The sequence below is a fragment of the Manacus candei genome, unplaced genomic scaffold (assembly GCF_025592945.1).
Source record: "Manacus candei isolate 608988 ecotype Guabito, Panama unplaced genomic scaffold, ASM2559294v1 h1tg000018l, whole genome shotgun sequence".
Classification (NCBI taxonomy): Eukaryota; Metazoa; Chordata; class Aves; order Passeriformes; family Pipridae; genus Manacus; species Manacus candei.
In genome coordinates, this window is record NW_026138066.1 from 6,844,088 (window position 1) to 6,857,299 (window position 13,212).

Below are 13,212 nucleotides of genomic sequence, written 5' to 3' on the forward strand. Positions count from 1 at the left end.
TGTGGAAATAGAGGTGTGTATTTTCATATAGGTTTGTATCCTATATTCCTGCACTTCCCCCTTCCACACCTCCTATTGCCATATCCATTTCACAGTGAAAGTCCATTCTAACATGGCATGTCAGGTTCCTCATGTTTTCCTACTGATTAGGTGAAGACACTCGACGGTGTGTGATTTGAAACTCAGGCCAAGTAAAACAAGTAACCATTAGCTCCCCCTGAAACCTCTCAATAAGGGCAGTTCTTTAGGTCTCTCTCCCCTGTTAAAGCCACTGATTGTCAGTAAACTTGCCAGCTTGGCCATGGAGGAGCACAGGAGCCAATGCTCTCGTAGCAAACCAAGCTGAAAAAGCCATCCCTCCCCAAAGAAGAAAATCCAGACCATTTTTTTCCATATAGTTTGGTTATTTTGAACATCATAACTTTATTGAGACACCAGTAGTTACCACCTTCACTTTGTTAACCACAAATATATAGGACATTGTAAACACAGGTGCCGAGGTGGCGGGGTTCGCTGTAGTTGGATTTCGGAACAGACAGGGGCAGGGGAACAGGGAGGAGGGGTGAAGGGACACTCGGGCTTAGACAAGACCACTCAAGAGGATCCTGTATGCGGCAGGCCATCCATGAGTCATCATATATACGTATATATGTATAGCTTTATATTATACATCTCTTTAAATATATATATATAATATATATACTATACACAGGCAGTAATGTGGCAGGGGAAGGGGCTGGGCAGCCCAGGTGGTGTTACAAATGCCACACAGGCAGCAGGGAGTTGTCTGGATGGATGGTTTGAACTTGCTGCATGAGGTGGCCTCACTGGGCTCCTTGCCTTGTACCCGCTCTGGGGACTGGAGCTGAGACTCCTGTGGGAATCACCCTGCAATGCTGCTTTCCCAGGTCCTCCCAAGTGCTTGCGAGGGAGCAGAGACAAAGACACCTCCTTCCCTGACGGAACTGCCAGGAATATGGCGAGGAAGGGTGTGTGTGATGAGGTGATGAACAGGGTGGTGGTTAGGATATGGGTGAGCCAGGGATGGGGACAGGTCAGGAGGCTGAAGCCACAGATAGAACTGGGGCAAAATTTCATCATCCCTTTGCCCTTCAGAGCCTCTGCTTCCACAAGACACTCCCTTACTTGGGGGCTTTGTAAGATAAGAAGACATCAAGGGGACATTGTTCCCAACGGGGGATAGTAATCCTCTGTAATCTGGACAAATGGCAGAGGGAGAAGAAAGCTGCTTTATGATTTGCTTATACAGCCTTCCCTCTGACCTCCTAATCTGTAGAGTGGGGCTGATATCACCCACATTTAGAATATAATAGACATGTTCTAGCCAGCTGTTCAGGTCTTGCCTATGATAACCAGAAATAGGCAGCACCTTATCAGAAGCGCCTAAGATAAGATAACCAGCCCTTTGGGTAGGTCTGTATGTCTCATCAGCTGCAGAACAAGCCAAATGCCATTGGAAATTGCATTTTGCATTTTAAAGAGCTACATGCAAACAAGGAGACTCCCACCCCCAGGTCTGTCACCACCAACCCTCCACTGCAAAGGCTGAAAGCACATCAACCCAAGGAGCCGTATGTCTTCTGCCATGAGCAAAAGCAAGAAGTTGTCTATCTACTGTTGTAGTGTCCTCTGCCACACCAATGCCTTTCCTACAATGCAAAGCAAGGAGGAGAGGGACAGAGAGATGGGTAGTAACCCAGGATGAAGCCACCTGGCTCTGAGGGGGAAGCTCATACCTGCTTCAAGCCCATCTGAGACCATCAGCTGGTTACATGAAGGAAGCAAGCCAAAGAGGATAAAGAAAACCTTGCTCATTAGTCAGCCCCAAATGGTGTTTAGTCATCTACGTAACTCTGATGGGAACAGGGTATGTAAGATGTTCCTGCACCACGCCCTAAAACAGAGCCTCAGGTAGACCCCCCACATATTTTCCATACCTCTCCCTATGTGCCTGGTCCCTCACCCAGAGGGGACAGGCGCTGGAAAGTTCCATCCAAAAGGTACAACACATTTTTGTGCTCAGGGCTGGTTATTTATAGCATCCTCCTCCTCTCGGTTCCCTCCCCACACCCCAAATGAAAGCATGAAAGATGACACAGATGAGTTTGGGCGAGTACAACTAATTTCTCTCCTCCTCCACCTCAACATTTGTTTATTCTTCTCCCCCAGGGGGAGATGGACTGGAGGGAGCTCCCCCCACAGCCACAGTCATAACAAACCTCTCTCAATAAAGTAAACCCATCCCAAGCCTAAATATTAGGCTGAACCCACAGAAAATGAAGCTCAAGAGGCTTCCTTCCAAAAAACACCCCTCCTATTTACAGTATTGCGTTCACTCGCAGCCCCAGAGCAAGGGACCTGTACCCAGTCATTCCTGCTGTGTCCGTGGGGCTAGATGGTCCCCCTCTCCTGTCTTCACCAGTGGGTAACTACCAGCACAGTGGGGCAAGCCATGGGGAGGACAAGCCATGGCAACAGCCACCAGCAGCACAAGTCTGCTGGTAGGAGCAGGTAGAAACAGTGTCTGTATACAGCGGAGAACACTGCTCCACTTCCCTCTTGGGGGCCTGCTGCTCTACAGTCCCTACCTCATCCTGATCACTGTGGGGCAGATGGGAAGCAGTCACGCTGGGAGGAGGGAAGGACTAGTAACTCCAGTGTCCTCTAGAAGAAATGTTCACACAGCCACAGGCCAGACCTGTGTCTCATCCTCCTGACTCCTAAGGGTGCTACGAGGAATAGGCTGGATGCTCAGCAGGAGCATCTGCAGATTTTGGATCTGCTCCCCATCTCTGCTATGGGGACCAGTGTTGTGTCAAGCAGAGTGGCTTCCGGGGCAATGGAGCTCCTCATTGCTGCAAAGTAAACCCTGCATCTTGTGCTCTGAGAGATGTCTGTGCCAGGGACAATTGTCCAGGTAGCTATTGCTGAATTATTTCCCTTCAGGGGAATTCTGGGAACCTGTCTTCACACAGAGACCTTGCTTCTATCCTAGAACAGAGTGGGCTTCCACAGCTTTGTCTTTACTTGAAGCAAAATCATGAGGAGTGTGGAATGATATCCATATGAGCTCTATTGAAGAGTCACTGCTGCCACCTAGGCGAGGCTTTAAAGCCAGCCAGGATCTGAGATGCTGCAGAAGAGCACTAAGGTATGGTCTATGGCAAGTACAGAAAGACCAGTCCTCAGAGAGCTCAGTCTGGCCCCACCCAATTCTCTGCACACCAAGACCTCCTCCCCATCTGAGTGGGAGACAAAGTGCGGCTGTGCAGGGCAGCATCCTTCCCCACTTGGTTGCACCCCTGTGCAAGAGCCAGATGCATGCTGGCCATCCCAGCAGCAGCATTTCTTTCCAAGTAGTGTCCTGCTCCATTCCTGTGTGCTACAAAGATGGCATCAGCAAGAGGCTTTGCAATGTTGTAGCAGAGGTAAAGAGGAAGGTAAGGACCTGAGGAGCAGCAAAACTGTCTTTCTCCTCCTCCTCCTGCCCAGCATGAAAGGACAAAGCTCCCCTCTCCCCCTTGAACCAACCCAGCTGGGGTCAAGGACTCTCAGGGTGCCCAGAAGCCCACATCCTCCATCCTTCCCCCCGGGGCACTGTATCTGGGCCCAGGGACTGGGCATGGCTCCCCTCCTGCCTCATCAAACACCAGACTGAGAAGAGCAGTGAGCAGGATGCACAGCTGAGGGGAACTACCTCCATCTCAATCCTGGGGGGCTGGATCTCATGGCACTGCCCCTCTGCTCTGCTCAGTCTCTTGCTGTAACCTACAGACATGTCTGTGATTCCTGATTGTACCTGCAGATCTTTCCCTTCCCATTTTTTCTCTTTATGCTCCCCCGCTCCAATATCACTTCTTCCCGAACCGTCTAAAAATAAAGCACCCTTCACTCACTAGCATGTGGCAGAGAAAAGCCCCCATCTTTACTGTTCCTGCTGCTCTCCAGGCCCCATCCTCACACTTGTGTATGCTGACTCCAACACCACTCCCCTCCCTGAGCCACCAGGTGCTCCCGACCAATTTGGATGCTCCCACATCTACTCCAGCCTTTAGCGACTCCATCTCTTCTAGGAAGGTCCACAGTCCCTCTGATTTCTTCCCTTCTGCCTTCAACACCCTCTCCCCTACCCTGCTGGTACCATAGCCCCTCTCCTGCCCACCAGACACACTATGCCATCTGCAGCAAGGCAGGAGGGAGAGGAGGAAAGGGGGGACTTTCCTGTCACAATGCAGATTTTGGGAAAATTTGGTTCTGGCAGGTAGCTTGGGGGGAGAGGAGAAGGAAAAGGTGATGGGGAAACCTTTTTTTCTTTTTTTTTTTCCTTTTTTAAAAACAATAAATAAAAACAGATGACCCAGAAGGCTGGAGCATAGCTGAGAGCCATCTCTAGTACCACTATGCACGTGTCTGGTTTGTGCCTCGGCTTTCTGCCGGCAGTGGGAAAGGGGGCAGAAGGGAAAGGGGAAGGGAAAGGGGCATCGGTGGCTCAGTAGTTCTGTGTTTGGTACCCCTGTGTCTCGGTGTCAAAAGCATCTGCTGGAGGGGGCTGCTGGTATGTCCCCACCGCATCTGTAGCATCCTCCTCGTTCGTGTAGGGAGCATAAGGCATGCCGGAGTCCTGGCTTGGGTCCATGTAGTCCTGGGAGAAGAGGGCCGAATCGGCACCCAGCTGGAAACGCTGATATGCCAGGAATGCCTGGCCCACCTTTAAGGGAGGAGGTGGAGGGAAGACATGGGAAGCAGAGAGGGGAGGGAAGAGGAGAAAAAGAGGGGGAACGTACCGAAAAAGAGAAACAAACAAAAGTGGGGTTAGTAGTGGTTACGGATTAGTGCGCGAGGCCCGCCTGGCGGAGCACCGGTGAAACACCCCAAGAACATGGAAGTCCAGGCTGTCCCACAGAAAGCATGAGCCCATCAGGAGAGAGGAGCACTGGGCAGGGATGTCTGCAAGTGCAGCTGGCTGTGTGCAGCCTGCCAGGGCTCCCTGCTCTCTCTGGGATGTGATGGGCACCTCCTGCCTGGCAATGGGGTTTCACCAACATGGCACAGATCACAGAGGCTCAGTTGGCACATGCTTATTCCATTCTGCCCCTCCTGCCTGTGGGAAGGCAATATCTGCCTCAGCAAAACCACAGCGGGTTCAGCTGCCAGGCTGGATGTATGCTGCCATTTGGCTTGGAGCGGCCAGGAAGAAGAGCAGGATTTGACACAAAGTAGTGAGGTAGAGGTCACCCCCTGTAACCCCTTCACCAGTCAACATCCACATGAGCACAGACCTTGGAAAGGAGCAGCAGGAGGCAAGGTGGCTGCTTCCTAGACCACAGGGTGGTCAGCAAACAAAGTGCTGCCTCCTGCCCCAGACACTGCAGGCAGGACACCTTTTGGTGAACTGAGGGAGCCTGGGCATAGGGTTCAGCACTGTGGACCCCAGCAGGCATGATTTGTTGTCCCAGAGCATCGATGATCAAGGTGAGCAATCTAGCAGGTGATGGGGGGAGAGGTTTTTGGGGAGTGAGGTCTGGAAAGAAATGGAAGAGATAAAGTGGTGGGGGCAGAGGGCATCTCCTGGCTGAAGTATTAGGTCTGAGCAGTCATCTAAAGAAAGGCACAGTGGTGTTACAGAGCATTAGTTAGGGTATGGGTGAGGGAGAGAAGGGAGCAGAGGAGGAGAAGAAATTGCCAGTTCCAACTCTCCAGAGGGAGATCCCCCGTTCAGTGGATAACCCCACTCCAGTTCAATGGCCCATGTCTTCCCATCCTATGCCCTGCAGTGACCACACACCCATGGTCAGGGCACTGGAACCGGCTCTGCTCAGTGACCTCCTCCAGCTTCATCCCTCCACCCCTTCCCCCAAATTCTCCCATCAGCAAGGGGCACTAAGGCAGCAAGGATGGGGAGTTAGGGAACAGGGTATTGTATTCCTCCTGAAAATTAATGTCTCTGAGTCTCCGGAAAGCCAGAAATGCGAGGATGCCCTGTGAGGAGAGAAAGGGGTGTGGGAAGGAGAATCAGTAAGGTAGAGCAAACTGGTGTTTGAAATAAAAACCCCAAGGAACCAGGGGAAGAAGATGCCTGTTTAGCCACTCACAAGCCTGTGAACTGCAGAGGACCACTGTAGGTGATGGCACCTCAAAAAGGGTCCTGAGGGACCCCCTGCAAAAGCCTTGCTCCTTGTCAAACTTTCTGCTGGAGCTTGCAAGGGGATTTTGGCAGCACTCAAGTGCAGGACACAGCTCATGAAGGGAACATACACACTGATGTTCCTTGATCCTGCTTGGTGTGACCTTCCTCTCTGGCAGCTCTGTGGTCTTATGGTACCCTTTCTATCTGGACCCTGCCCAATGTTAAGGCCTGTAGGAAGGGGAGAAGACAAAGCCACAAGCACTTATGCATGGAGACAGGGTTAAAACGCTTTCCTGCTTGGAACTATCCTGTCACTTCAGAAAAAAATCACTTGTGCTTGGTGCTTTCAGAGGCAGGAGGAAATCATCAAGGACATTTATATTGCACACAGCAGTTTTTCCAGAAAACTAGCAATAAAGAACTGCTGGGGAAAGGGTAATCTTAAGACAGCACCATCACCTTCCTAAGAGACGACCCAGTGAGGCAGTGCTGCAGACAGACAGCCCAGAGGGACACTCATTGCAGCCTCTTGTGGCCAATGGTGACAACTCATATGACAGGAGCACAGCAGGGAGGGAGATGGGTACAACCCCTGGCCTGGAGCTCCCTTCTCTATTTAGTATCTGTGAGGTGAAAATGCTCTTGAAGTCCTCTGATGCAAAGAGGAAAAAGGTTAACAGGTTGTCCAGAGAGGTGATGGATGCCCCATCCCTGGAAACATTCAAGGTCAGGTTGAACTGGGCTCTGAGCAACCTGCTCTAGTTGAAGGTGTCTCTGCTCATTGCAGGGGAGTTGGACTAGATGGGCCTTAAAGGTCCCTTCCAACCCAAACTATTGTATAACTCTATGATAATGGTGCTTGGGGAGCAGGCTTGTCCACAGTCATACTGGAAGTCTGTCAAGGACACTACTTAATAGGATATGGGACTCTCTTTCCCATTGTGCTTGTAAATGCTCTAAAACCTTCTTTCATGTAAGTTTTTGAGTCCTTGTTTCCCAAGTTTACCTCCCAACCACCTCCCCTCCTGCTTTTCCTTCTCAGAAGCCATGTGAACTGAGATCCCAGAGGGAACCACTCTTAGCCAATCACCTTCCATTCCCCACAAGATAATACAGTACAGAGGACATTTGATCCAACATCATGACTCTGTACTCACCCAGGTGAAGATGGAGAAGAACGAGAACGTGATGGCTGCTCGGGCTGCATCCCCTCCCTCATTCAGTGGGTTGTCCTCTTCTTTTGAAGCTTGCCACTGGTTGGTTAGAAAGCAGAAGCCAACGAACCAGAGGAATGCCCAAAAGGCTGAGATGGACCACCATGGACATGCCAAAGGGGAAGGACAAAAGATGTGTGTGAGCAGAACATATACATATCACATTTCTCTGGAGATTTCAGTCCTCTGAGACCCACTAGGATGTTGCACAGCCAGTCTAAGCCCAAGTGAGCTGGTAAAGCTCACTGATGGCTACATTGTCAAGGTGACAATAGGTGTCTGCAGAAAGTACCTCTGGAGAGTTCATTTGCTTGTGTTTGGTTTGATCACGGGACTTGCATTTGGCCTTGGGAGGGAGCCTGAAGGGCTTCCAGTACTAGAGCGATCACCTGGGCTGTCTGAAACAGCCACTGCTTTACAACCTTATCCTGCAAGGACAAGCAAAGAGCAATTCCTTCCATGGGAGCTGCAGAAGAGTGGGAAGGAGCTGGTCTGCAGTTGCACAGAGACTGGCTTTTGTCAGCACAGCACAGCTCAAGGACTCGCATCAAGGAAAGGTGGTGAAGGACCATTAACATGCTGTGCCCCCAGGAAAGGGGTGAAGGTAAAGGGTAGCCTCAAGGGGGAACTTACTCTCTTTGCCAGGTGCAGGCAGATACCCAGCAGTGAGGGAAATGGACATTCCTAAGCAGCAGCAAAACAGGGCTCAGTCACTCCCCTTCTCTTGTCAGCTGTAAAAGGAACTGCCAGGCAAAGGGCTAACCGTGGACAAACCTGCGAGCCCAATGTCCTTAGCAAGTTCAGATGCTTCATCTGATCCTGCCCTCACTCCACTTATGGCCCCTCTGGCATACTCTGGGGAGGGCCTGATGTTGAGCAGTTTGCCTGAATGGGTGGAGTAAGCCAGGAGAGTGACTGAGGATGACAGCATGAGAGCAAAGCACCTCCTCATGGTCCTGCTGACTGGCCTTACACACACACATACACACACACTGTCACTCTGTCACTTTAACACGCTGCTGGGGATGGAGAGATCTGACTGTAAGTTGAATAAGCCTCAGGGATGGATGAGGTCCTGAACAGTTATTCATATAGGGAATGCCAGGTAACCTAGGAGGACTAGTTAAGTCAGCCTGCATGAATCCCTCAACTTTTTTTTATGTTCAATCACCTGGAGCTGGAAAAGGAGGAAGTACTGTCTCCAGAGGCATCCATACTTGGTCTTAACAAGCACAAGGATGCAGGGAGCCAAGACCTGCTAATCCTAAAGGGCTCCCTGAGCTACACCTATGGAGAACAGCTGAGAGGCATCAGCCAGATTGTCTGAGAAGAAGAGAAAGGGAAAGAAAAGGAGAGAGACAGAAAACCTGAGAGAGTAGGGAACCTAAAGGCCTCCTTGCAAGCAGGAACCTGACCTGAAGGGCAGCAGAAGCTCCCTCCCTCTCCCTTGCTGGCAGAGGAGAGAGGCACTACAGCCAACCAGCCAGGAAGCTCACCCGAGACTCCGATGTCTGAGAGCACTGCCTTCTTGCGGTCCTTGACGCTGCTGATCTGCGGGAAGTAGGCATCCAGAGCCAGGTAAAGAAGGCAGCTGAGGAAGGCGAGGACACCCACGGTAATGCCATAGTTGCAGGCATTGTGATTGCGGTTGAAAATGCAGTGCTCTTCTGACTCGTCCAGGCGGTTCACGTACCCTTCATTGACAATGGAGCCAAACACCACAATGGAGAATATCTGTGGGGAGGGAGGCAAGAGACATGTCAAGGCAAGACCCATCTCTCCGGACCAGCACAAAGGAGCAGGGGACAGACACTCTTTGCAAGCACATCTCTGCTCTGCTGAGCTCCCATCCTGCTCTCTTGCCTGGGCTGTAGCCACAGGGAATTTACTGGGGAGATGGTCTCATTTTATTTCTGAGGATTAACTTAAAATAGGACATTTTTAGATTGAACCTTTTTATCCATCTGACCTAAAGCAATGCAAAGCAGTTGCAGTCTGGAGTAAGGGTGGCTTCCCACAGACACACAGGGAGGCAACATGGAGTGTAAACTGGGATATGGTTTTGGTGCAGGTGCCTGCATAGAATGGCTTCAAGTAGAGGAAATCCTCTTAGTCTGCACTTATTCTCCCACTCACTCCTTTGCCGTCAAGGGATTAATTGTTTCTACCATGCATTTGTTCACTGATTTTATCTATCAAGTTACTATGCTCTTTTCCCCATCCACCCTCCCACAATCCACAGCCCTGCTTGCTCTGCAGCTCCATTTTGCTGGGCTCCCATTCTCCCCATCTCCCCACACATCATACACCTCTCTCCACCAGTTTTCCATCAGCCCAGTCCATGACACCACCTATCCTTCTACCCACTCACCTGTATGCCGACACCCTTCAAGCTTCCCCACAGATTTTAGGGGCCAAACATCCTTCCTCCAGGTCCACCTGTCAAGGCCACTGTGAGTCCTCCCTACTCATCGCCACCACTGCCACTGCATGTTATTCTAAATCAGGTAGAATTAAGGATGAGTCCAGGTAGAAATGCCCTAATCCGCAGTTGCTGGTCTAATCTTTGCTCATAGGCTTAGCCTTCGTCTCCTGCCACAAGGCTGTCCCTCTTTGACACAGCAGGTTCACCAAAGCAGAGAGCTATTTACAGCACCCCCAGTCCTGCATCTCAAATAAATAGCTTCCCCTTGCAGCCACAGGAGAAAGAGGGGAAGATCAAGGCAGCATGTACAGATTTTTCTTTGCAGGGCATCTGGAGACTCTCAGTAGGAACAGCCATCTGCAGGCTGCCTGCAGGAGTCTCAGGGAGACAGGAAATGGGACCTCAGGCATGGGATGAACTTACATCTAACAGGCACTAGGACATCACCAGGGCACTATGCCAGCCCAGGAGATTTCTGCACAACAAGACCTGGCACCCTTGGAACCACCACTCAGTCCCCAAGGAGCAGCAGCACACAAGAAGGTGAAGAGGCCAAGTCTCCTGCAGGGAGTGGAGCTAGGTCTGAATGTTTGCTAGGTCAGAAGGACTCCAGTACCACTTAACCCAACCAAGCACCAGAAGATAACCCAGAAAGCAGAAAAGTAGCTTTGTGAGTTCAGGGAAAATTGCTGATTAATGACAACCCAATACACCACTTATCATTGGTGGGGTTGGACGCCTGAGATCCATAACACAGACTTCTGCTGTTTGGCCTGTGGCTTCAAGAACAAGAGGAAAAACCTTACTCACAGTCCCCAACAGCCCTTGGGCAGATACTCAACACCAACCATGTTTCACCTGCCAAACTCTAAAAAGTAGCCACTGACACATATTATTTTTTCACTCCAAGACTCACACTTGCATTACTGAAATTGGGTGTATCACACTAGAGCAAACTAAAAAAAGCTGGGAGCTGGTGTTTCTAAGCACAGAGACTGTATAGGTTCTTTGAAAATTCATGAGAGCTTTTTAAGCTTAGAAGTAAAACAACTGATTTGTCTTCCTCCTTCTTGAAAATTGAGATTGATCATATTTTGCAGAAATTGCCTGTGAAAATTTAATAAGAATCTCTTCTGCCAGAATCAAAAAGTTGATCCTCAAAATTTCAGCCTGAATGGTTTGGAAAGCAGCAAAATTGTACACAATTACAGCCAGGCTCCTTCAGTGGGACATCTCACACACCTTCACAACAGGCTGGGCTGACAGGTCTGCCTGGGACCATTGACAGTAACACCCTGTTCCTCTGACCTGAGGGGGAGCTGACAGACTCCTGAAGTGACATCCCAACGTGAGGCTGTGACCAGCACCAATGCTGACACCTGAAGTATCAACCTCCATATATTGTGATTACAAGGTGGGTGCCCCGTTTTCTGCAGCACTAGACAGAAAGCTTATCTTCTCTTTGGGAGACAAGGAACAGCCTCAAAAGTGGTATAGTCTGGTGTTCAGTTTTGGTTTAGGGCTCAAAACTGGTAAAATGTTGATTCCCTGAGTCAGGTCAACCCTTGCAACAAGCTGTATTGTGAATCTCTGCTTACTCATTCGAGATGAATGAACTTCAGTAATGGCCTGTCCCCAGAGACACCTCTGTTTACTCAGCTCATATCCTGATACATATCTTCCCTCTACTCTTATCTTTGGATTTGCTGCTTGGCCTGGAAGAGCTCTCAACTGCGAGAAAAAGAAGCAAAATAATTCCTTTTTGCATTTGATTTTTCATACCTTTTTATGCTGGCATGTCATAGAGGCGCAGCTCAGAGTCACAAGACCAAAGGAACATCTCCCTCTCCCTAATTTTCAAGCAGAGGTGGCAGTCCTAACTTCCTTTCTCCATCTTCAGTCAGCCAAAACACTGCAACTTCTCTCCTATGAAGAGAAACCTGTTTCACAGCCTGGAGGTGCCCAAGGTATGATTTACAGGCAAATATCTGATTTCAGATGATCTTACAAGTTTTCTGGGGAGATTCCACTAAATGTGTTCTCACTTGTGAGCAGAACAAGACACTGCAGATGCTTATCTTCTGTGTCCTGAAACAGCTACCCCAAAGTACTCTCTGTCCTTAGGGAAGCTTTCAATGGACCAAAGCACAGTAGCTTAAGGGATGTCTCCTTCTATCTGTGTGTTCCTCACCACTGGCATCAGCTCTGGTCCATGCTCCACTCCTCAGCACTGCAGAGAGGGCACAGAGAGGGCTTGCTTCCTTTGCCAGGCTCTCACCACCCTGACAGCACAGCAAAATGCTGTGAGGACCCACTGTGCACAGAAGCCTTGAGCTGGGCTGAATAACACCAACTGGGCAAGAACAGGCAAGCTCAAACCAGAGGTTCCAGACTGACAGGCAGAGCTGGACAGCAGAAGAGGCAATTGCTGCTGCTGCTGACAGGCAACATTTCCTGTTTTATTCCTGTGATGTCTATACACAGAAACCATTGTGACAAACAGTTTTCTAAAAAAAAAAAAAAATCATAATTATGAGAGCTCAGATCTTGCAGCCCTAAGGAGAAACTATTGCACACTTCGTCCATGGCAGCTGCTCCTTGTTGGTAAGGAAGTAGGTGGGTGGAAGCTCATTGATGTGGCAAGTCATCTTAGAAAGAGCAAATATTTTTTATTTCCTTGATTTCACAATCTGTGCCCTGCAAAGATGATCCAAGCTGCAGGTGCAGCATGAATGACTGCCTGGATTATAAACAAAGCACCAAGTTTTCAAGAATGAAGCATTTACGTTCCCATTCCCATCACATCTGCAGCACTTCTGAAGAAATGCCAGCAACAAGCAGCACTGGCACAAGCCTCTTACTGCCCTGCATTATCACTGCTTGTTTCTTCTCCCCCCATTTGGCATAGCCAATCCTCGCTGCACAGAGTCTTGCCTATGGCCACTGATAAAATGGTCCAAAATACGCATCCAGCTGCAAAGATGAGGTGAGGAGAAGATGGCAGGAGTCATCTTCTGACTGAGCAACAAGATGCAGGCAAGTGGCTTGTCTGCAGGCTGACAGGAGGCATCCCGGGGTTCCCATCATTTCAGTCTGCTGAGGGAGGTGCTAGCCACTTTCCTGTGCTCAGTGATAAAAAACAGCCAGCCAGCCCCAGCTTTGGGCACTTGAGAGGCCTCATTTCTTCAGCGAGGCTGCTGAGGTCAGCTAACAGGGCTTGAAGTAACTAGATTTTTTGGTTGAGATTTTTAGGTTTCTTTAAGCCTCCAAGAGGAGTGTTAATTGGGCGGATGTGCAGGGACAGAAAACAGCACTTGGAGAAGATCTGACCAACTCATTCCTGCTCCTGAGACCCAGCTTTTCTCCACTTCGCCTCTCCTTAAATGTTATATCCACATAGGTTGTTGCAATAATTTTCCTTGACT

General features: G+C 49.8%; 1 protein-coding gene across 4 annotated transcripts in view; it reads right to left on the reverse strand.

Moving 5' to 3' along the window:
* Positions 1 to 13,212, reverse strand: part of SYNGR1 (synaptogyrin 1) — a 24,986-nt gene continuing 11,774 nt past the window's right edge. For 2 of the 4 annotated variants that reach the window (XM_051784259.1, XM_051784257.1), the window contains exons 2-4: positions 8,859 to 9,096; positions 7,306 to 7,451; positions 1 to 4,729 (exon numbers count right to left, since the gene is read on the reverse strand). In XM_051784259.1, the coding sequence (XP_051640219.1) occupies positions 4,511 to 4,729; positions 7,306 to 7,451; positions 8,859 to 9,096 (603 nt within the window). In that variant the 3' untranslated portion in view covers positions 1 to 4,510. Of the gene's footprint in view, positions 6,001 to 7,305; positions 7,452 to 8,858; positions 9,097 to 13,212 lie in introns of all 4 variants that reach the window. The other 2 variants (XM_051784258.1, XM_051784260.1) reach the window with 2 other exon arrangements.